This window comes from Opisthorchis viverrini, assembly GCF_000715545.1.
Source record: "Opisthorchis viverrini unplaced genomic scaffold opera_v5_181, whole genome shotgun sequence".
In the NCBI taxonomy this organism is placed as follows: Eukaryota; Metazoa; Platyhelminthes; class Trematoda; order Opisthorchiida; family Opisthorchiidae; genus Opisthorchis; species Opisthorchis viverrini.
Genome location: NW_008751840.1, coordinates 102,756 through 126,370, shown reverse-complemented (window position 1 = coordinate 126,370; position 23,615 = coordinate 102,756). Strand labels below are relative to the sequence as shown.

Genomic DNA, 23,615 nt, shown 5'->3' with positions numbered 1-23,615 from the left:
GCTACCCAAGAGACGGCAACTGTGTCTCGATTGATGAGCCGTAGCGAAATTGCTATAATTTAAGCCAATTTGATCAGCTGGGTACCCCGGAATTTATAAACGATGTGAGATGCATGCATGGAAACTTCAACGGATAATTTGCAAGAAAAAATGGAATCATGGAACGGCTGCAATCCGGACAACCTAAATTAGGAAAAGGTCAAACGGTTACACATTATTCGTATTAAAGTAGATGTAATGTTATAACAGACACTGTAGTTTGAAGCACGACTCTCAGTGCAAATTATTAGGTTGTCTGTGTTCATCATTGTCAAGACAATGGAGAACAACTAATAGCTAAATACAACGGTACCAAGTACCAAGTACAACATACAACGGTTTTCAGAGAGTAAAACTTGCACCAAGTAAATAAGTTAGGACATTGATATCAAAGCAAAAAACAAATCACCTTGTGACACATAAAGATAGTATAAATCATTCGGGGAAAAAGCAGCAATGAAAAAAGCTTCGAAGAAACTCGCTGGCGATGGGAGAACACCAAGTCACATCAATAAAGCGAGCAGCATGATAAGCTACGGAATTTAAATTATAATGGATACAACTATCAATCTCTGACGTATACGCCTACCAGATTACTGATTGGCGCGAAGCAAATTGGAGAAACCGCTTTTTGGGGACTGGAAACGTTGGATTTAACGATTCCAAAATCTACCACTCCATTTGTCGTAATTTTACGTCTAAAGAACAAAACATATTACCTCGAGTTCAGGGTCGCCTGCGACTGCAGAAGGTAAGAAATCTATTACTAGGTCAAACGATAAAACATATGATTGGGTTTGCAGAGAACTGTGAGTAAGCGCTAAACTATTACGAGTTTCAACAAGCTTCTAGTACCGACACATGAAGAAGCCTTGGCGGACAGAGGAATAAATTTAAAAAAAGTATAATTGCGACCATGAAGTTTGCGATGGAAAGAAGAGATTGCCATATGAGTCACCACTTTAAGCAAGCGCGTTCGAAATAATGTGTTTTATTATGCAGACATAAAATTACTTGCAAAAACAAATGGCGCTAACAGCAACCCAGCGCACTTCAAATTAATAAATGGCAGATAGCTTGGCTGATCACCACACACTAGGACTGATTTTGGATTTTTGTGTTAACCAAACGTCTCCTACAGGAAACGACATAGGCGAATCTACAATTCAATGGCAGAACTTTAACCCATATTCAAAACGCATGTTCCATGGAAGTTACTCTCAACAACTAGGTGTGTTGACTGTGACATTTATTTCAGTGTAGAATCGGGGACAAGCTCGGTTTAGTCGTTTGCATCAGAAGGACATTGTTAATTTGTCTTGATATTATTAGCCTAAGCAGCATCAAAGAAACTTGGAGTCACAAGAAAAATTCTTGGCATTTATGCACGCCACATAACTGTTCTCGTTGTGCGTCTAGCGGAAGTACGAAACTACAAGTAATCAAATGTGTAATCCAATTGCACTGGGATTATAATTGTCGGTGAGCACTACTTAGGCAACCTCCGAAATACACTCTCTCCTGTTATCCCATATTGCTCAAGAGTTTAGACAGGCCTCTCTGCGGAAGTGGAAAATCAATGCCACAGCATGAAACTTACGACGGATTATTATGTTACTTCCATATCTAGGAACACAGACTCCCAATTCGGTGGGCAAGGTTAGGGTGTGGTATCACCTGAGTTGTCTATTAGGAAGCCTTGGCGACAGAGGAATAAATTTAAAAAAAGTATAATTGCGACCATGAAGTTTGCGATGGAAAGAAGAGATTGCCATATGAGTCACCACTTTAAGCAAGCGCGTTCGAAATAATGTGTTTTATTATGCAGACATAAAATTACTTGCAAAAACAAATGGCGCTAACAGCAACCCAGCGCACTTCAAATTAATAAATGGCAGATAGCTTGGCTGATCACCACACACTAGGACTGATTTTGGATTTTTGTGTTAACCAAACGTCTCCTACAGGAAACGACATAGGCGAATCTACAATTCAATGGCAGAACTTTAACCCATATTCAAAACGCATGTTCCATGGAAGTTACTCTCAACAACTAGGTGTGTTGACTGTGACATTTATTTCAGTGTAGAATCGGGGACAAGCTCGGTTTAGTCGTTTGCATCAGAAGGACATTGTTAATTTGTCTTGATATTATTAGCCTAAGCAGCATCAAAGAAACTTGGAGTCACAAGAAAAATTCTTGGCATTTATGCACGCCACATAACTGTTCTCGTTGTGCGTCTAGCGGAAGTACGAAACTACAAGTAATCAAATGTGTAATCCAATTGCACTGGGATTATAATTGTCGGTGAGCACTACTTAGGCAACCTCCGAAATACACTCTCTCCTGTTATCCCATATTGCTCAAGAGTTTAGACAGGCCTCTCTGCGGAAGTGGAAAATCAATGCCACAGCATGAAACTTACGACGGATTATTATGTTACTTCCATATCTAGGAACACAGACTCCCAATTCGGTGGGCAAGGTTAGGGTGTGGTATCACCTGAGTTGTCTATTAGGCGTCAAGGAGATATCCCAAACCACAGCGGATAGTAATGTGCTTGATACCAAGGAGAAAACATTCATTTTGTATTACTTCATAGGTTAAGTCATGTTATTTGAGTTTTTGCGTAATCGCCCTGCCGTCACAAATATTCTTCTCTTTTACTGCAATCCCATTTGCGGTCCACCATCTGAGAAATTGTGAGCCGTAAATTAACTTGCCTGTCTTAAGCACAAAAACATCGAGCGGAAATTTCTGAACTCCTGGCTTTGTTCAAAATTTATGTGATGTTAACGACTGACCCGAGCTTCTCTCCCATTCTAGACTGAAATAACTATCACAACCAACACATCAATTTGTTGAAAGTAACCTTTATGGAACATGCGTTTTGAATGTGTTAGTGTACTGCCATTAAAGTATAGATTCGATTGTGTCGTTTCCTGTGGAATACGTCTGGTTAACACAAAAATTCAAATCTAGACCGAGTGTGTGGTGACCAGCTAAGCTATGTGTCATATATTAATTTGAAGTGCGCTAGGTTGCTCTTAGTGCCATTTGGTTTTACAAGTTCAAACTTAGCATGTGGCTGGAAACATCCTCCTGTACTTGCACAGCTAGGCACGAAACAAATTATAGAAACCGCTTTTTGCAGTCTGGGATCGTTGCAATCGACGATTCCAAAATATACCCGCTACACTCTTCGTAATTTTATGTCTGCCGGATGAAACATGTTACTTCAAACGCGTTTTCTCAGGACGGTGACTCATCTTGCAATTCCTTCTTGCCATCGCAAACTTCATGATCGCAATTATACTTTTCTAAATTTATTCCTGCCTGTCCGCCAAGGCCTCTTCATCTGTCGGTACTAGAAACTTGTTGAAACTCGTGATGTTTTAGCGCTTACTCACAGTTTTCTGCAAACCCACTCATATATGTTTTATGGTTTGACTTAGTAATAGATTTCTTACCTTCTGCAGTCGCAGGCGACCCTGAACTCGAGGTAATATGTTTTGTCCTACAGACATAAAATGACAACAGCCTGCGCAAGTGTAACGCGCACACTCTTCCGTAAACTTCAAACTGATATTCCGGGTTAATCTGAGAGCTGATTTGCATTTTGTAAAGCACGTAAAAAATAAATGGACACCGCGGTTAAGATATGTTTGTAGAACTACGCTTCGGTTGATGATGGATGCTCACACTAGGTGCTGAGATTTGTTAGCTAATTCATCTAATGTACTTTGTCAGCTCTTTTTGTTGCATATTTGCTTCATCTGGGAATTTTGCATCGTTTTCGAGCTGTTCTAAAAAGTTTCTCTGGTTAGCAATAGCACATCATTCGCTATATCAGCAAGACAACATTTTCCAATTGTACCCGCTTTCCAACTGACAGGGACATATTAGGCTTTCTGCAGTCAAGAACATGTCTTAAAACTGGGAAAGTTAAGTGACATAAAAATTTCGACGTTAGCATATTAGTTATTGTTTGTTCAAACGTATATGTGTTTCCAAAAAACATAGTAGTAGATTTGCGTCGTCATATATACGTGGTCCTCCAAGCATTCAGAAATCTGCCAATAATCTGAAAATGCACAACAAACAACCAGTTGGAATAAGTAGAAAACAAGCTGAGGAAAAAGTTTTGGACAGAGTAAATGCTAGTGGTAAAATTTAATACAATTTATCGATCATTACACTTGTCAGGAAGAAAGCGTTAGTAGGAGCTTTTAAAACCTTCCAACTCTAAAAGTACAATGTTGGCAGATACTTGCTATTATTATCTACGGGTGTTGAAATAGGAATGAAAAATGCTGCATAAAGTGTTATTCTTGGATTACATTTTTCAACGGCGGAGTCAACTCTTTGCCACTTGAACCTGATTTAAAAATTTGGTTGAAATTTGGGTGGTCAAATATATTGTAATTCTCCACGCGTTTTTTGGCAGTAAAATAATTCACTAAATACCAGCGGATACAGAAAGGCTTTTCTGGTACGAAAGAGCACGTCTGAAGTGCTAAATAAATTGAATAATTACTTGACGATGGTAGAGGATAGAACCAGTGCCGTCGACCATCTGGTATTCAGAGGCGTCGCGGTAAATGCTAAAATATAGAATGGCATTGTGTGTAGTTCGGAGACCAATAATTTTGTTTGGTGGGTTAAAAATGGAATTAGTCGGTTATCTGGACAAAGCGGACAAAAAATTCATATAGCTGTAAAACGCATCAAAATTATGTAATTAAAACAAATACACGCACAGTGCAATACATAATAAAAACAGGCTAATTTAATCTATGATAAAATGAAAGTTTCTTATCATTTATTATGCATGCAATCTAACGAAAATGGGTTTCAACAACCAATAAATCAGAATATAGGTCAATTTCATGTGAAGAGTGGTTAAGGGAACAAACGCGTTGCGTGAAATGGAACCACCACACAGCGCGTGGTGACTACAGATAACGAAATTCAAAAGCAATGTAGCAGTAATCAATGGATGTAGTAAATTCCGGGGGTGTGATATTTCCTCCTGTGGCGATGAAACATGTGCTCATTTTGATGTTTTCCGAACAGACAGCGCTCACCCAAACATTCTTTGATCCACTTGAGTACTACATGAATCTTAATTATGCTAGATAAATTTTTCAATATCCGAGAGACAATGGGTTTTAAATCCATGGATTTTTTCGCAAAATCTCGTCATGAAAATCGAACGAGTTACCCACCGACTCCAGTAGTTTCACCTGTGCGTTTCAAGATTTGGGGGTAGGAGAATGAATAAAACTAATTAATGTTGACTTCAAACACCGAAATTATCATGCATATTATGCATACTTTTATAGAAATCCACCTGTCTATATTTTTGGAGGAATTTTTAAAACAGGAATAGGGAACCTCAACATATATGGGGACGAAATCCTTGCCTTACACAATTCGAGTATGTTAGAAAAGCTCCTATGGCAACCAAAAATTCACAAAATTTGCAATCTAAATACAGCGTTTACGCATTCGTGCAACCAAAATCAGATGATAATCCGAGAAATCGATATGGAACACGTACTGCTTCCAGTGATCTCAGCTGTATATGTCACACATTTTGAGGTGGAAAGTAGAAAGGATTAAGCCAGTTTAACTTACAGCATCAAAAATATTGTATAGGGCGTCTGACTATTTTTAAAATTTGCCTAGCTAATTTTCGTAGATGGTTTGTAGCCCAAAAGAGGACTTCAACATCTGCATCAAGCTGATACCCAACGGATATAACATTTTGCGTTACGGGAACCTCTTTTGATCATGAGGATTCCTAGCACCAAAAAGTTATTTTTCAAGTTTAGTCCTGCATATTTGTGATTCTTTATCAGGTGTTCCATAAAACGTGCGAACATGTGCGAACCAGCGCACTTAATGAATAAACTAATAATTTGTACTGTAGACATTAAAGTGGGTGTCTGTCGTTGCAACCAAATAGGCCGTATATCTTCGGTGATCCTTCGCCTTCCATATAAATCTCGATGATTTTGGGACAAAGACAGTGCTGAATATTGAATGAGCCTATGATGTGGGCCTATGTTTCAGTCGAATTTCTGGCTCAATATGCCAACGGATGCGAATTTGAATAATGAAATTGAATGGGATTTGAATAGCATCTATACTCACATCCGTAAGACCAACAGTTTTCCAAAACATTGAAATATTCGCCTAACAATTCAGTATGCATTTGACAAGAACTTTATTGCAATCCATAAAGCCTCAGCCGAGATTGAGTATCGATCTACATGCACTGGCTTCTTCCGGAATCTAATGCCTCAAATTTTTCTTAAATCTGTGATGTCTTCCAGCTCTCATTTTTAGGCGCTTGGTAAGGACTCTCTCTCAAGCGCTGCGAGTGTACCAGATGCCAAGGTCTACCTAACAGGTCAAAGTTTCTTGTGCGTCAGGTGACTGTGACGGCCACCAGTAGAATTGGACTGAACGTTATCGACCATCAAGTCAAACCTTGAAACCACAGTGATTAAATGGATGAACGATAACATCAACATTGCAGCATATTGTATCTATCACAAGACGTAACGTAATCTTCTCCTTTATCATCACCTGTGTGAAATAACACACGGTTTTTGCGGTATTGATTTTTAATTATTTTTCAGGTGGGCAACCTAAGCAACCAGGTTCTAGAGACAGACTAGGCCGTATTTGTGGGCGCAACACATCACCCCAACCCCCCTGCCCGCTGTATTCTGATGTGTTTTAACCAGGAAGGGTTTTTAAATGCAATATTCCTACATGCCACAGCTCGATTACAAGTGTGGAAGGGTAAAGTTTTCTACCTCTACAATGTTCACATACTATCCAATCCATATCCATTAATGATTCACAGACAAGAATTGGTGAAATACCATTTCGGGCACAGTGACTTTCAGCCTCATGCTATTGCTGAATAGTTCGGGTGCGACTGTGTGGAAAATCTGCACGAATAAAGTTGTTGATTACGGGGCGCAACTGCAGATCAACTGTAGATCAACTGTAGATCAGCATCCGCCCTTGTGACAAAAACAATAATTAGAGTACTTGTTTAATGCTGGATAAAATAAATCGAACAATTATGTCATCAAATGCGAAAGCGTGGAACGATTGCAACGGATTTTACACAAATATTATGGTAAGTTAGAGAGTTAGTTGGGTTCCGACTGAGATAGCAAAACTACCCTAAAGCACGCGGCCAATGGAGAGCAGCATTCATGAGGAACTAAGTGTCTGTCATCTACAGATTGGATGCTTCAAATTCTTTATTCACAGTGTCTTCCTAAATCAGGTACCTTCACCTGGACTGTTTTACCAGTCTACTTTCGTGAGCAAGATGCCACCCAGCGGACGAAATATGTGTGTAGAAATTGATAGAGTGGTTGCTATAAAAGCTCGCGTATTGTGTTCCGTCCCCCGGTAAAACCTACCATGACGGTTTTAAGGACGACTGTTTCGTGACATGTTCACTATGCACTAACGGATGAGTCTGGAAGATAGTACATTTTTTGTCATAGTATCCTGCTCGACTTTATGGATTTTCTGTAGAACGTCACCATGGACGCCGTGGGCATAATTATGCCTCACGATAAGAAAAAATTAACCACTTATAATGTGCTCTTGTCCGCAATGCATGTATACGCGTAAACAAATTTATACCGCGCGAAACATTTTGGTGTGCCTCCAAGCTTTCGGTGTTTGAGTATACTCTTCACATAGAAGGGCGTTCGGTGAACTGTCTTGCCTAAAAGTAAAGACGAATAACAACCAGTGAAAACAACATGAGTTTTATTGTTAACTACACTTTTCCAGCATATGTATTGTCCTGGTTTTGACTGGCGACAGATTACACTTATTATTGATTCAACAGTTTACAGGCATTATGAAAACGTAGCATGATGTAGAATTCCTCATAAGCCTCACAAACACTATCGACATCAGAGATATTTTGGGGTCGTTTTGTTTGCAGGGGTCAGTTCTTCATCTTTTGTAGCTGTTACTCGTCTGGCACATCTGGATAGATGGCCATTTTGTATCTTTAGCTGACGCACAGAACCTCACAAGATTGCGTGCATTGTACGATATGGCGGCTAATAACAATCCTAAATGATGCTTTACTTGTGACACACCACCTTGCTTCTCTAAATACCACGGTTTTCGCAACATAAAGTGAAGTTTTTTATATAGGCAAACAGCCGAGTCTACTTTTTCGTAAAATCCTAACACCATTGGAGTACCGCTGAAAAATGCAGCTCGAAAAAGGCTTTTAGCTCGGGACGTAATTTATCCGTCATTCTGGTGCCTGTCTTGCATCCACGATGATATTTTGAGCCACACACATTGTTGTCAGTAAAGCTTTTGCATTCAACAATTCGGCATCCTAATTTTAATCCAGAAAACGATTGGTAAAGTAGTCAGCACAAAACGTTAAACACAACAAAATCTAAAGATTAATTTGCCGGTTTAAGATGAGTGCAGCAGCGCGCTGGTGTACTACGTCAGTAGGCAAAACTACTTTGCGTTACGTATTATGCTAAGTTTTTCATATCGTGGTAGCAACTCTGACGGCCAACAAACGACATTGCTCCGAGGTAACAGTTTTTAATGGTACACACCGGTTTGCATTCATAATAAATAAGGGTCACCAAATGAACATGAACGCATTACGAATCAATGAGTCTCCCCAATCAGCTATTTAGTAAACTTACCATTCTTTAGGCATTCGATGACTAAAATAATAAATAGACTATGTGTGTATGGAAATTCTTTATGGTTATGGTTGAAACTCCCAGCAGTCAGAAGAAAAATGCCAACTTGTGTTCTGAAATTAAGTAACAAAACACAGGCGCAAAAGTTGAGCAATACTATTATTTTATAAACCCAGTCTAGGGACACCCAAAAGATCGCCAAAACACGGCAGCGAACACGGTGCACCAGAGGTACATATGGAAGGCATGGAGTCCTATAATCTTGATACAGAGCGAGATGGACACGATATAAATCCTGAATCTAGGACTCGGTTTGTACATAATGTAATCAGTTTTTGCATGTTGTGCACTACTGTCTGATTTTAAGAAACTACAATAATAACTGCCAAAGTTCAATCAAAAGTTTATTCTTCATCAAGATTCTTATCCGATAATCGTTCACTCGGTGTTTAGATAACATCGAGAAGCTTAAGAACCCTATTAATTCCCAGTTGTTTTTATTTTGTGGATTATCTTTGCCCGTAAAGAGCTAATCGCGTGCAGTATTAGTTTGTTTGTCACCTTTTGCAACCGACATACATATTAGCTTATTGATCTGTTCTGGTGAGCGACACACCCAATTACATAACACAGATAAAAAATGTAACGTTGGTTTGGCTTGAGTATTAAATTTATCACTTTATAACATGCATTTGTCAGGCACAGTTATTTAGACAACCAGCAACTTATATCACGTGAAACTGGTCTGAATTACCACTTACCTCCAGCTGTACAAGTTTTTGTATCCATCTCTTTGTGCAGTGATATAAAATGCATGCATCAACATCTAGACGCCTTACAGTCGGTTTTTGGAAGCAAGCTTATTACTGCAAAAAACTTCCAGATGTACTATTATAAGAGTATGCTTAGGCACATCGCTGAGTTTAACAAAAGACGCTTTTATTTATGATAGGTTTGATTTGGTCGATACAGTAAAGTTTATATTATTGTACGCAATTAAATTGCAAGCAACCAAAATGATCGCAATAAAAGTACCAGAGAAAACCTCAACAAATATGCTTATCAGTAAGCACCCGGTGAAGGTTTTGTGCCACTTTAGCATTTACTATTAATATATTTTAGAGCACTGGTTGTTCTCTCTTACAAAATAACCAATACAGCTTGAGTAATCGGGACATTCCTCATTTTTTTCAGAACACTTAATCATTTATATTGGTTGCAACAGATGGTTCATCGCATCGAAAATCCATTTGTGGGATTTCCGCCTAAAGGGAGTGAAGCTCAAATTGCTACGGTTTCCGCGCATTTAAGCTACAAATGTAACATTTTTCATAGGTTTTTTTGCTCACTTATGTGTGCTAGAGTATTAGATTTATTTGGGTTTATTAGTTGATGCCTAGCGGACGAAAGTTATAGCTCCAGCTCCAGCAATAAGGTAAAAAGCACAGAAGTCAAATGCAGAAAATCAGTAGAATATTCCAAGTACTGTATCATTTTTTCAGAATTTGTGCCACACTGCGTCTCCAAATTTTGCAGTACAATTTACTGCTACTGAAAGAGCTTACCAGACGTAGAACAGGTTTCCACTTGTTTATATTCAATGAAAACACAGAAGCATCCCGAGGAAGTAAATTCATCACAACGGAAAACAGAAATGTGCCCGATGATACATAGAAATGCTTCAATTCGTGCATATTCAAGCGTCTTCCATTTAATTCAAGGTAGAGAATTTGGGAAATATGTCTGGATAATGTATTTTTATGTCTGATATCCATTTTTTGAGACCTCGGAAAAGACCACATTGAGTGAGTTGTATATTGTCTACTTGACCCAAACAGATGCACCTTAAAGGCGGCATCGTCAATAGAGGATCTCGGCAGTCTTGCATTATTCAGATAGGTGTAAATGGCTACGGCTGGGTAAAAGGCGGCTACAGGCATGACAATCCAAAGCTATGCATATAATATTTGTTCGCATGCATTCAAAACCTCACTGGTAACCGATTAAGGTATCTTTTGTACAGAAAATAAATGTTCGTCTACATATGACAGTCTCTTTGGCCTCTATGTATAATAAAATAATTGATCCACACTGGTGTTTTGGAATTATTTGAAGTGACAGTGAAGCAAATACAAAGCATCACAGCGGCAGTATCTGCTTTCCTTCAACAGTACCAAACCACTTTCTACAATTTTCCCTCACCCAGGATATAGATGTCATTCAACATTCAGCATTCAGCTGAGCGATGTACTTACCCTCCTTGATACATTCTTGTACTTCGTTGTTTAAAATGGAAATTAAAACAAGCTCAAAGACTCTTTGCAATTAATTCCTTCGCCAGACACTGCGGTGTTTCGTTTTTCTTGTGCATTTTGCGGTGAGGAAATGCAAAGTGTACGCTGTCTAAAATAAGGCTAGTTCATTTTTATGAAAATGACCGCTACGAGGCTCCGTAACTTTTAGCGTGTTGTGTGCAAACTTGTTCAGTGTTTAAACTGATCAGGCCTTTGGCGCGTACGTTTCGGTATCACGTGCATAAACATGCATTAGTATTATTATCCGGCATGTTAAACTCCGGCAACACTATAAAACCATTTAAATTTTAGCTAGGACATTTGAGTGGTACAACCGCTAGCTAGAATACTACGTTTTTATTATCCTGATGTGTTGTATTCGATGCCACAACTTACTACTGACTTCCTTGGCTGGAACTTCAATGTTGAAGGAAAGGCGAATTCTTATTTGGAAGACGCAAAAAAATCACAAACTTTTGTAGGAGTAGGGATTTCTTCCTGAAATTAGCTGGTCCAGCGACAAGTAGTGACATAAACAGAAGCATTGTTGGCTAGGAATAATGGAACTAGTAGGTTCGTTGACAGTTTTGCTGCAGAATGAAGTGGCTCACATCAAAACACAAAGTCCTCTCGAATGTCCCTTTTTCAAGAAAAGACCAAACTAGCTGCACTTCATCGGAACTATTTTATACAGACAGCTACGCTGGAAACGTACTTTGGTGCTTACAAGTCAATATACATAGCCATTAGATATGTGTAATTGAAAAAATCGACGAATATTGGGCATGCTTGCGATAGCAGTAGGGATTTGAAAAATGAAGTACAGAAAAACACTTCAAAGCATAGTTCGCTCCACAAATTTAGTTGCCTGCGGGTAATGCAATCTGAGCAAATCTAATTTTTCTAATCTCGTTTTAGGTTATTATCATTTTTGCACATCCGAATCTAATGTAAGTCAAAACGTCAAGCATTTATTGATCTATATAAATTTTCGTTTCTATCAAGTACACCGTAGCAAAAGACATATATACTTCCCAATTGCTTTACGGTAAGATTAAGTGATTTTTGACGCCATTTGTTTTAAGATCAAACTAGAGTAGATCACGTCGAATTCAGTTCTTCTGGATAGGGTTCCTCAATGTTTTTGCACACCTAAGACAAAATACATTTTTGGTGACTATCCAACCTCAGAACTTAGTAGACCAGAAAGTACATAAACACATTACAGGGCCTTCCTAGTTGCTGTTGTACCCAAAGTATGTTTTAAGAACGACAACTAATAAATCAATGACGTGTTTAAGTGGAAAAAAGCCGTCGTTATTTAAGATTTTAATATTATATCATGACACCATACAAAACATTGCGTTGTTTAAAGGAAGCTACACTGAGTGAACAACGGCGGAGGCCGTTGTGGAATTCGTGCCTGTAACAAGATGTACATTAAGTGTGGTTATCTTAGAGTTGCAGCCGTTGAAGTAAATGCTTGTATCAAAACCAGACATTACTGTTTTTGCCCGGAAAATGACTTGGCAAACCTTGAAAAGTGAAGTTACTTTGGACAATAGGTTGATATAGACATCTTGCTAACAAATTCGAAAAGTCTAATGACAACTAACAAAATTGGCTTCTTCCACAAACTTTCGTCCACACGTGCGTTCTCTTGCACAGCGATGTATTTATATCTCGTAAACTTCATACATTGTTTTCCTCATACCATAGGTGTATGTAGCATTACCTTAGACCTCTACTTCATTAATGTTCTAATAAACCATTATGCAGCAAATTACCATATACTTTTACTGAGGCGAAATGTTGTGAGTGCTATGTACTCCGCAAATACTGAATTGCTTCCATGATTTAAAAGTAATGCCCGTTTACAGAAGTCTGTCTGATACATTTTTTGGCAAATCAAGTCCTTTGATTATACACAATACGCACATTAAAAATTACTGGTCGGTAACACGTGTTAATTATGTCATATTGTCGTTTGGGATTTGCTGCATATTGTCCACTGTCGGTTATTTAATGATTGTTTTTCACTCCGTCTCACATGCATAAAGTTTTGTGCAATAGAAGTCCTTATAGGTGACAAAACCGCCTTAACTGCGACAAGAAAAGCCAGAAGTGTGTGAAATTCCTTCGTCACAACTTTTACCAAACATTTCCCGTCGTTGTTGGTTGCATGATATGTTTGGTCTTCACTATCCACTTGGACCAATAAATACACGCCATAAACACTCAAAATACCTACGAATGACTGCCAGTACGGAGCTGCCCCTGTAGAATGCGCCCGAACATTTGGACCTTCATTGGAAAACCAGGCAAGAGTACACTTATGCACTTCACAACATTGCTTATGAAGGCTTCAAATTTCGATTCAGTCATACAGCGGAAAAAAGTAGTCGCCAGACTTTACCGCCAGAAATTACCATGTAATCAGTTTTCCTTCAAGCGCAATGCGTTCACGTGAAATATTATGCAAGTTACTGTCACACACACGCCAGATATCATTTGTGTAGTTTGAAACGATAAACTATGTATATTAAAACATCAAACAGCAAGCAACTCAGTGAGTGGATCAGGAAACCTGTTCCGTCTATTGCATCACAGCCATGACTGCAAGTGAGTGTTTTACGGAAAGGACTCTATTCCCTCCCTTAAACGTAATCCAGTGAATATTTCAGGATCTTCTTAACTGGATTGACACGATCAATATGCGGAGTTATCTTGACACTTTATCAGGCATGACCTGGTGGCAACAGCAGTATGCAGCAGCGTCTGGTTTAACCGTGAATTGACTTTTGTCTGTTTGAACAAAAGCCGACACATTTCTTGTCTATGAAGTGTGAAGATCTTGTCCTTTGCGCACCATTCCGATTGTGAAATATTTACAGGATTCTGCCTGCAGTTAGACTTACCAGGATGAATACATTTGTCCACTTTGTGTTGCAATGAAAACGGCATTTTGCCGTTGATGAAATCAAACATTTAATTTTGGTTAATTCATGCTTTCTTATGTAATTGTGACAATGCACTTACCATAAATATATCACAGTAAATTTACATCAACCATGCCACGGATGATAGACGTACGTTCTGTTGTTTGCCCGAGGAATATCAAGAAAAGTATGGGCCCATGATTGGGGTCTTTATGGACGTTTACGATCGCATGAAACACAAGATTTGCAAAACTAGGTGAAAATATAGTATTTTGGAATAACTGACAAAAGATACCAAACGAAAGTACGTCAGCCGCTGGAAATAGACTGTGTGAGTTAGTACATCCGCACAGCCGCGTTTCTATAAGACAACCCTGAATGCAATATTATCAAAGGGCGACCGTATGCGTATATTAGTTCACATATGTAGGCGCAGGTGTCGTTTCTGGTAAAAATTAAACTGAACAACTTTGTCGGACATTTCATCATTTCGATGAATCAAGTGTATACTAAAAGTCTAAAAGAACCACTACAACCGTTTAAACTTGGTTGCTTGAGAGTTTTTTGTCCTTCAGTCATGACTTTGCGTTTTATTTGTAAGAAGGCCCCACACATTTCTGGTCAGCCACCTGTGCCAGGAAGGTCAACTCTTCAGCAAATGACCAGAGTGTAGCGGGTTCGAAACTGCTTTTTGCGGGATACAGATCTCTAATAATTCCCAACATGGATGAGAACAGTTTGATAACATAGGCAGCATTTGAACATAGAATGGTTCCACTGATAGGACTGAATCTTCACTGACCATTATCAGTTTTCCTGGAATCATCATCAAAACACTGACTTAAAAAACGACGTGAATGTTACGACACGCAATTTATGTTTTTTTCGCCATCAAGCATTGCAATCAACAGGTCTTTGCTAGTGCTCCGGCGCAAGTCTCCATCGCACGTTGGAGGTATTGAGGCTTGCCGGGTTCGTGCAAACCAGTTAGCCACGAACGCCAACAAACGAAAAATTATTAGTAATTTTGTTGTTTCCAGGTCAGGTTTGTGCTTACTTTGAATTGCACATGGATTTGTCGAATCCTCTTAAAAAAGCCAAGAGTATACGGAGAACTATCATCGAATATTTTCAAATGAATAAGAAACAATTTTGATGAAACGCATTTTTTACGCAAGGTTTTACCAAGTTTTGGTTTCAAAATGTTTAGTAATGAGTGATTGGCAAAATCGTATTTGGTATGACCTGCCTTCGGGTCCTGAAAAAGTATCATTTCGGAAAAACAAAGTGAGCGTAAAAGAGCCTGACACTTTCCGTCCAGAGTTGTCCGAGAACTGCGTAGTCTACGAGGAGTAATCAATCGTAAATTACTGAAAAAAGCCTGAAGGAGTATTTTGTAATCTTCTGCTATATTTTGTAGGCCCTACTTAATTAAGTGCTAGGCGTCGTTATGCCATTAAATTCACTTGCATATAAGGTAGTTAAACATGTAAGCTGGATTTTTTGCTTTATTCATCCTGAATACCAAGTTTTAGAAATATTCATTTATCACAAAAGTAATTTAAAGGTTTTGGAGAATTCCCGGTATTTTCATAGGAACTGGCTTTTAGCATTTTGGAGTGGTGTCAGAAAGGATATTTAGGTTGTTAGACGAAAGTTTGAAGCCTAAATTATGACCATCAGTAATACAGCTGGCATCGCAACTTTAAGTCTACGAGTGAAAATTTGAAAAATGATCAAATACAGGAGCGATTGTGTAAGCAAAATGACCAGTTTGGAAATAATATTTTGAATACGACGATTATTTTCCTTTTCCCGGAGTTTCGTGAAGACCTCCATGAAGATTATCGCGAAACCAACTTATGGCTAAAGCGCTTTGTTTCTTACTACCACAGTGTATAAATCGGCCAATACAGGCTATTCCAGGCAGGCATTTTTGGATCGCTTCCTAGTACACGTCATTAAAATGATGGCGGAAGTGACTTACGTGTAGCGGTACACACTGCCGTTTTATTGTTTCAAGAGATATTATGTTACTCAAAATTAGGCCCGGAAAATTTCGCCGTGAGCTGTTTTAGACATTCATCTGCGTCCATGTATGATAAGGTTACGCCTGTAAGATGATGCCAACTTGGCTTTGCATATCTAAAGTTTCCGCATGCAGAAGTGGTAGATATAAAAAGACAGAAGGTAACTTGCTTAAAGTAACCGTTTTATGCAAATTTTTTAGACTGCTCGGATAATATGCTCTTCCGCTCTGGACGAATGGATATATCGAATTGCATGTGTGCACGCTGGTGGAAGCTGTCAAGAATTCTTTTGAGATTGCCTAATCAAACATTTGATAACTGAAGCGTAAGATATTCTGTATAAAAGGCGGTATTTATACAATGCCTTATTGTTCAAACTAGGTTTCTGATAACATGTGTAAAGGTTTTTGGTGAACGACAATCTCTCAACCGTGTTAAGTATCAAGGGACATAGATGTGGTAAAGTATATAATTCGGGTTCACATATCAGCAGAAACACGTAGTATTAGCAGAGTTTTTGTTGCATTTGTACCGGAATTCACTCTTTAAACTTCCCAATACCCGCCAGAAAAAAACATACCGGTTCTTGTACAATCCGAAACTTGAATGCGATAAAAGGAAAAAATCTCAGCCGGATGTGCAACTTCTTTAAACGGATGTTACTTTTGCTAAGTGCTTCGGTATAATTTGAGAAAGTCAGAATCAAGAAAACCGGAAGCAACGTACGTTTTTCGGCTGCTTTTGCAAAATCAATCTTGAAAATAATTTTTGGATGGTTTGATCCTTACATACATGCACGTGAACTATTTAGAACTCTTGCAAACCCTAGAATCCGTCCATCGCATTCGGTTGCAAGCTTCGCGTTATTATGCATCAAGTTTTTACATCACCGCCCAGCAGCCAAACGAATGTTAAACCCATGACTGGTCGCGCGAGTTTAGTGAAAAAAAACAAATGTTACGAATACTGTAGATGAATTTTCCCAAAGTCTACATCAGCTAATTTTGGAGCTCTTTTCTCCTGGTTAAACATCTGTTTGGAATTCGTTATTCTTATCTTCTTTACTCACAATAATCAGTTTCACCCGCAACACAACGAAAAGTTTAAAAAGCATGAATGCGGATATTAGTTATCGGGTTTGTTTACCATAAACTGGTGTTTCTGTTACAGCTTCCTGGTGCGGGTTTTGTTAACGTGTATCAGACAACACTGAGCGTTGTTGTGCTTGCTCGATTAGTTCCTTATATAATTTTAAAACGGTTCCCTTGATTCACGCAGTTTGGAACTATTGGGCAAATCAAATTGTAATGTAGTTCGATTTCTAAAAATATTATGATTTACATAAAACTTACTATTTATCTGGTCCACTGTTAGGTGCAGTTTCCAAATAGGTCAAAGTTGTAATGGACGTGTTTTAGAAGCGAGCTAAGAGCTGGAAATTTGTTATATTAACATAGCTTGTACCGCGTTAATTTTAGAAGAGTTAGATGCGCATCGGCGCTTGCAAAAATCAACCTGGTTGCCTTTGAACAATAAACCAGATTAAGGCGAACCAAAGTACAACACAGGTCACACAAATCGGGACCTGGAATCCACTGGACAACAGTGGCTTATAAGCATGTGTAGCATATGTAGTGAACATGCATACGCGTGACAGCCGTTCTGACACGAACGCAGTGGTAAGGTTTTTAGAACCTGAGAGAAGAAACCTCGTTTGCATACTTGAGACCCCTGAAAGGAGCATGATATCAGTGTAACAGAAGCAATATTTTTTTCAGTTTATTGTTCGCAACATTTTAGTAAGACCAATTGCAATCCACATCGTTTCTTCCACAAGCAACACATCACACTTAAGTGCCCCATTCCAGCCTATTTCAGAAGTAGTGTCCAGTATATTATATATATATATATATATGTATATATATATATATATGGACATACGGCGTCCAGCCTTCATACCAACGGAGAGTTTAAGTTACATTCAAGAATAAACGTCAGTGCTACTGGCTGAGCCTCAAAACATAAGAATATGACGAGTAGAGCGACCTCGTAATTGATTTCGGCTTTCTTCGGTGAGGAAGCCGAGGTGTATTTTTCCGTCTTCCATGGCTGGCATGCTTTTCAGAATGACCAACCTCATGCCTCTGTCTCTCGCTCTCTTGTGTAGTGGACCGAAATTAAAACTTACCTGTTTGTGAACATACTTCCACTTCGGTTTTTTGGGTGACAAAATGAATTATGCAAACAGTAGTTAAACTTGTAGTCATTTTGGGGCAACAAAGATGTTCCTTCTCATATACTTAAAGACGAACTATAAAGCAAGATGTAGACGTTGTGATCAAAGTTGGTTTATAATGTTCTCACCTGCAAAAGCTGCAATAAGTAGCACAAGCGACCGGATGGGCATTGGTAACAATGCCAGTATACTACTGTATTTTACCGATTTTATTCTTCCTTTGTGTGCATATATATAAGTTCTCTAATGCTAGGTGGCTACCAATTAACCTTAGAAAAGTGTAAAAAAACAGAACACTTGAAGACATGTTGAAAACATCTTCTGCCCCGACAAGAACTAACAAGATCATCCCGATCCGGACCATGTCATGTCAGTTGTATCGTGTACACAGAGAAAGTGGAGAAAGTTGACTCACATAAGCCTGGTCTATTTAACACACCTTGGTTTCGTGTGTTTTGGCTCATCAAGATCGTGCACGTAAGCAACGTTTGTCTATAAAGATTACTCAACCCGTCAGCAGGTAATTCACAGACACTAAGTTGCGCGGTTGATCCCACCCCACTAGGTCAAACAACCGAAACGGAAACTCGCAAAATGTTCAACATGCTGTTGGTATGTTGGTTCGGCAAAGACAGATGTTCAATGAGTTGGATGTTTTCACGGTTTTTTCGATCAAAATTGAGAAGTGATGATGTGAGACTCTGTTCAACGGCAATTTCGCCCAGTTTTTGATGCAAGACTACGCACTACAAGTGTTTAGCTTTAATCAGCTTCAGCACTGAAACACACGAAGCTTTGTGGCATTTAAACCGCTAGCGTTTGGAGACACCAACACTGGCCATAATTGACTGTTCAGCGATATGACTTTCACTGAGACAGGACAAAGCGCCAACCGTGTTTCGAAATACCAATGAAAGGAAGAAGGCTGAGGAGTTATTCACTAGAGCATGCCAAATGACCAGTTACAGACTATTGGACAGGGAAGCAAAACTCGCACATGCATCTTGTTTACAAAAAAAATGCACACCCATCTTCACTTGAACGCGTCTTCCTGAACTTTCCTGGATGTTCATTGACTGTCGCTCAAATCCAAGCGAATGCTACTAAGCGACTCCACAAATTCCGCAAGAGATCTTCCTTTTCAATAGACACAAGCGGAATTTATAAGAAGAAAACTTACTACTCGCATGCCTCCCCCATCAGTAGTATAAACGTTACACCAATATTACGTCACTCAGGAGAGGATTTCAAAATGCTTACGAAATGTCATTCCGTCTTCCGCGAATCCGAGTTGGCCGTGAGTGTTTACAGGCCTGGCGTAATAGCTAGAGTGATCTTACCTAAGAAGAGCTCTATTCTCCTATCTCCACTGAGGCATGTGGTCAGATATCCATATGCAGCACAAACTCTCAGCTTATCGTCGTCTTTTTTTCACAAAATTACTGGAAAGGAAGCGGTACGTCGTAGCCTTATTGTCTCGTCCATGTATCACACTGAAATAGAAAGAAATATAGCAACACGAACCCAAACGCCTGCAACTAACCTAATCTGATGTTCGAAAATACGACCGTATTATACAACCGGTGACCTCCTGCTCAGAGCTTGTCACCATTTTGTAAAATCAGTCTTTTGACTAATTTCCCCACGCTGGTGCTGTTAGCCAGGTTTGACTGCACACTACACAGTACACAGATGTAAGCTACGACCTATCGCTGAACCAAATCCACGGAAGTTTGCAAGGAATGCCCTGAGCTGCCAAGGCCGTATGTGGAAATGAGGTATATAACTATCACCAGTGTCAATTACGTGACGCAATAATTTACGCTTCCGTAATCCTCAGAGTAATTCACTACCCTTTCGGTGACTGCTCAAGTTTCTAGACGAACTATTCCTTTTTATACAAGTGTGACTCTATATTTACCGTTTTTCTATATTCACTGTTTCCATTACTTGAGTTATCCACATTCATTTCTGGGTCTGCCGTTGAACTTTTTGTCCCATGTTTTTCCCGCTTAATTTGTCCGACAGCACACTGCCCCTTCCATGCCATCCTGTGTTACTAACCGCCCAATGTTCAGCTTAGCCGTAAGCTTTTCTTTTCACGATTAACTGTTAATTTCTCATAGAAACGGTCTATCTATCTATACTGTTTGCCTACGTCTACTTCAATATATTATTTGCCGCCAAATTGCGGGTACTGAACAAACGCAGGTGAACCCGTCCGTCGTTGAATTAGACTACACGGTACTTATCAGATAGATCACCTGGATCATGCGTTTAGGCCAATTAACCAATTCCCTGCCTTGAGATCACGGCCTTAGCACAAGATCTTACAACCTATTTATTCAAGATTTGAAAGTCTAACTAGTGGTATTCTGTGCATCTATTTCATTTAGTGGAATTTTTATCCCCTCAGGCGTGAACAGAATGTTTTGTCCGCATCAGTGCTGACATTTTTTGTCTTGCTACATAAGGCATAATCCCATACATATGGTAGCCTGGTTATACTGTTTATGGAAGAGATAGGCCATGCGGTTCTCGGTGAATTCCGTGTGGTCAAGGTGTTAGGCCTGATGCTCACTTCAGTACATAGAGTAACAAATGTTTTGCATACGGCGTGTACAAATTTGAATATAGTTATACAAAGTACGGCAATACCGAAAGCATATAAGTGGCCTTAAAATGTGCCCTAATGCAAGCCCACGCCGCTCTGGTTTTGAGAATACACATCTGTTGTCATTGTCGTCGTGGCAACGAATGAACCCCAAAGACTGTATATGCCGAAATACAGGGCAATAACGACGGAGTTTCCCAGTCGAGTAGCACATCCGCCAGCATCCCCGCCGGCTCCGTGTTTTTCTGGTCAGTAATCCCGTCAAGAATCTGTGAAACGCCAGTATATTTCTTTTTGTATAATTTTCTGGTGAACGACCAAGCTGATTCCCATCATTGTGTATTGTGTGTGTTATCCTAGGCGGTCTGGTCATAGTGGCAGGGATTGCCACTACATATCATCTGCCCCCAGGCTACACAGTCCCTAAAGATACGTTTTTTCAATAAAGTGTGAAAGTTTGTTCGGTGCTATGTACCGTCAAAAAAGAGAAATAGAAGTCGGATGAAACGTGCACATTTTGTGCGTTCCCAACAAATTAAAATATATTAAGAATCCGAAAACTGGAGGGCCCTAATCCAAGATAAAGAAGGACCAGCAACCTGTATTACTTAATTCACGCATAAATCAATATGATGTAGGTTTTCATCTTGGAGGTTGGCACAGAGGCGAAAGGGATCTTGTGGCCAAGCGTTTTCAGATGTTTCTCGGGTTAGTGCACCTGAAATTCGCCTTTGTCCGTAATTTTCATCTAACTTCTAGGCAGCTGTGTAACTAAGCCTCCATAAGGTTAGGGTGACCCCATTACAAATTTGACGACAACATCTGAAGTCTTAGCCATCCGAAGTGTGACGCACAAATCATCCTAGAGGTTGTGCCTGGAAATATCACAAACGACAGATCAAGCTGGATTCTAGGTGGGTATTTCTCAAAGCAACCTTGTTTGCAAATGGATGTATTCTGCTGTGCTGCAAAGCATCAGATCCAGTAACCTTGGGGGGTGGGTAAACCAAAATATTAAACAGACAATGATCATCGCCACGTTTCCTTGTTACGTTCAAGCATGTTTCCGAGAAATGGGGTGAAATTGGATAATAACAGGTAGGCGTTTGTGGTGACTCAAGACACAGCTAACAGCAGCAGTAGTTACTCGATCATCGAATTTCGGCAGCCGTAAGTAGAAAAGTACAAAGGAGCAAGTCCAAACGCCACATTTAGACCATAATTACTCATTTGCGAGAGCCGGCAGTCAACAACGTGGAGCCTAGTTGACCACGGATTTTTCAGCTGGAGTAAATAGGCATCAAAACGGCATTCCAGATCATAGAAAAGAGACCATGTGCATACCACCGGCAAAGAGGGAAAAATGGAGAAAGGTCGGATGTATGAATTGAAAACTAACGGGTTGTCAGCAGTAACTTGCATTTGCTTGAGCCAGATTGGCATAATTTAATTTGTGAAATGCGTTACCTGGGTTCGGACATTTCTCAGGCGGCCAGGAGCAGACAAGCAAGTTCTTATGCTTGACGCAATACTCCTACGAAGGGCAGCAAAGGTTGGCGCATGATCACTAAACCCGACCTCACGTGTTACCAGTGAATTCAGCTCTCATAATCCAAACCAGGATTGGGAGCTGCACATGAAAGTCAGCCATAAAGTGACATCTTCCAATGGAGGAAGATGTGTCACTTCTGTGTGCGCGAGTCATAGACTTAGTTGCCATGTGACTGCGTTTTGTGATGGTAAAATGCGCAGGAAACCTTTAAAAGGCTCGTGGTAACCAAGCAAGAGAGAGTACGCAATTTTTCACCTTCTGTTTAGAAATGCACGAGAGGTTACCCCAGTCCCGAACCAATAAATTTGAGCCTATGCCCCGGGGGGACCAAACGACGTTCATAGAAAACGTAGCACCGGTCACACTTTTGACCGAAATTCTGCATTCTGTATTCCCTTTACATTGTGGACTGGCAGTTCATTCACGACCATTTTAACATGCAATCTACAAAGGCCTGAAAGCTTCACATTTGCACTTCGATGTTATCCATTCTTGTCCAAAAAAATTATGCAGAAAAATCAACACTGGTTCGCGCATCAAAAGGCATCTGTTTCAGGTTCCCTGGGAGCATGTATGTGCAATATCAAGAATGGTATTAACGTTTATCACCTGTTTATATTCAGTTTCCTTGTTAGCCTTATAGTAAATCTGGCAAAAGATTGAAGTGCAGCGTCCGTCGGAGTATCCTTATCACTCCTTTTTTCAGTTTTAGCACCGCGAACTGACATTCGGGGGATTTCAATGTATACTTTTAATTGCGAGATGTCACACGAGAAGATGCTGTGACCTCTTGGTATAAACATCGAAGCTTACTGAAATTCTCGATATTATTGACGTCCACTTCAGTCGACGCATTCATGTCCCACTCCGGAAACAAGTAAAGCGTGAACAGACTTTGAAGGATTTCAAATGCTATATGGGCTACCTTTAGTGACTTACAAGGTAATTGGCCAAATAATCCTTAGACATAGTTTGCTTGTTAGAACACGTGGAATGCATGTTTTGCATGGTCAAGCGCAGTGCTATGGTCGCCTCTAATTACTTGGTCCGCACTAATCATATATTGGAAGGTTTAAGTTTCGGTGCAGGTGCAACTCAAAATTTAACGCAAAGACGATGTGATGGTGATCATTAGTTGTTTCATGTGTTTCTTTATTGCTGATATTGAGAAAGTTCGG

The 23,615-nt window shown here is 39.6% G+C and overlaps 1 protein-coding gene across 1 annotated transcript in view; it reads right to left on the bottom strand.

Moving 5' to 3' along the window:
• The window catches only part of T265_07733 (hypothetical protein), a gene marked incomplete at both ends in the record, with an annotated part of 33,220 nt that extends 9,814 nt beyond the window's left edge, over positions 1-23,406 (bottom strand). Inside the window, one exon of the mRNA XM_009173332.1 lies at positions 23,377-23,406. Within this exon, the coding sequence (XP_009171596.1) occupies positions 23,377-23,406 (30 nt within the window). The remainder of the gene's footprint in view (positions 1-23,376) is intronic.
• Between the last annotated feature and the right edge of the window lie 209 nt (positions 23,407-23,615).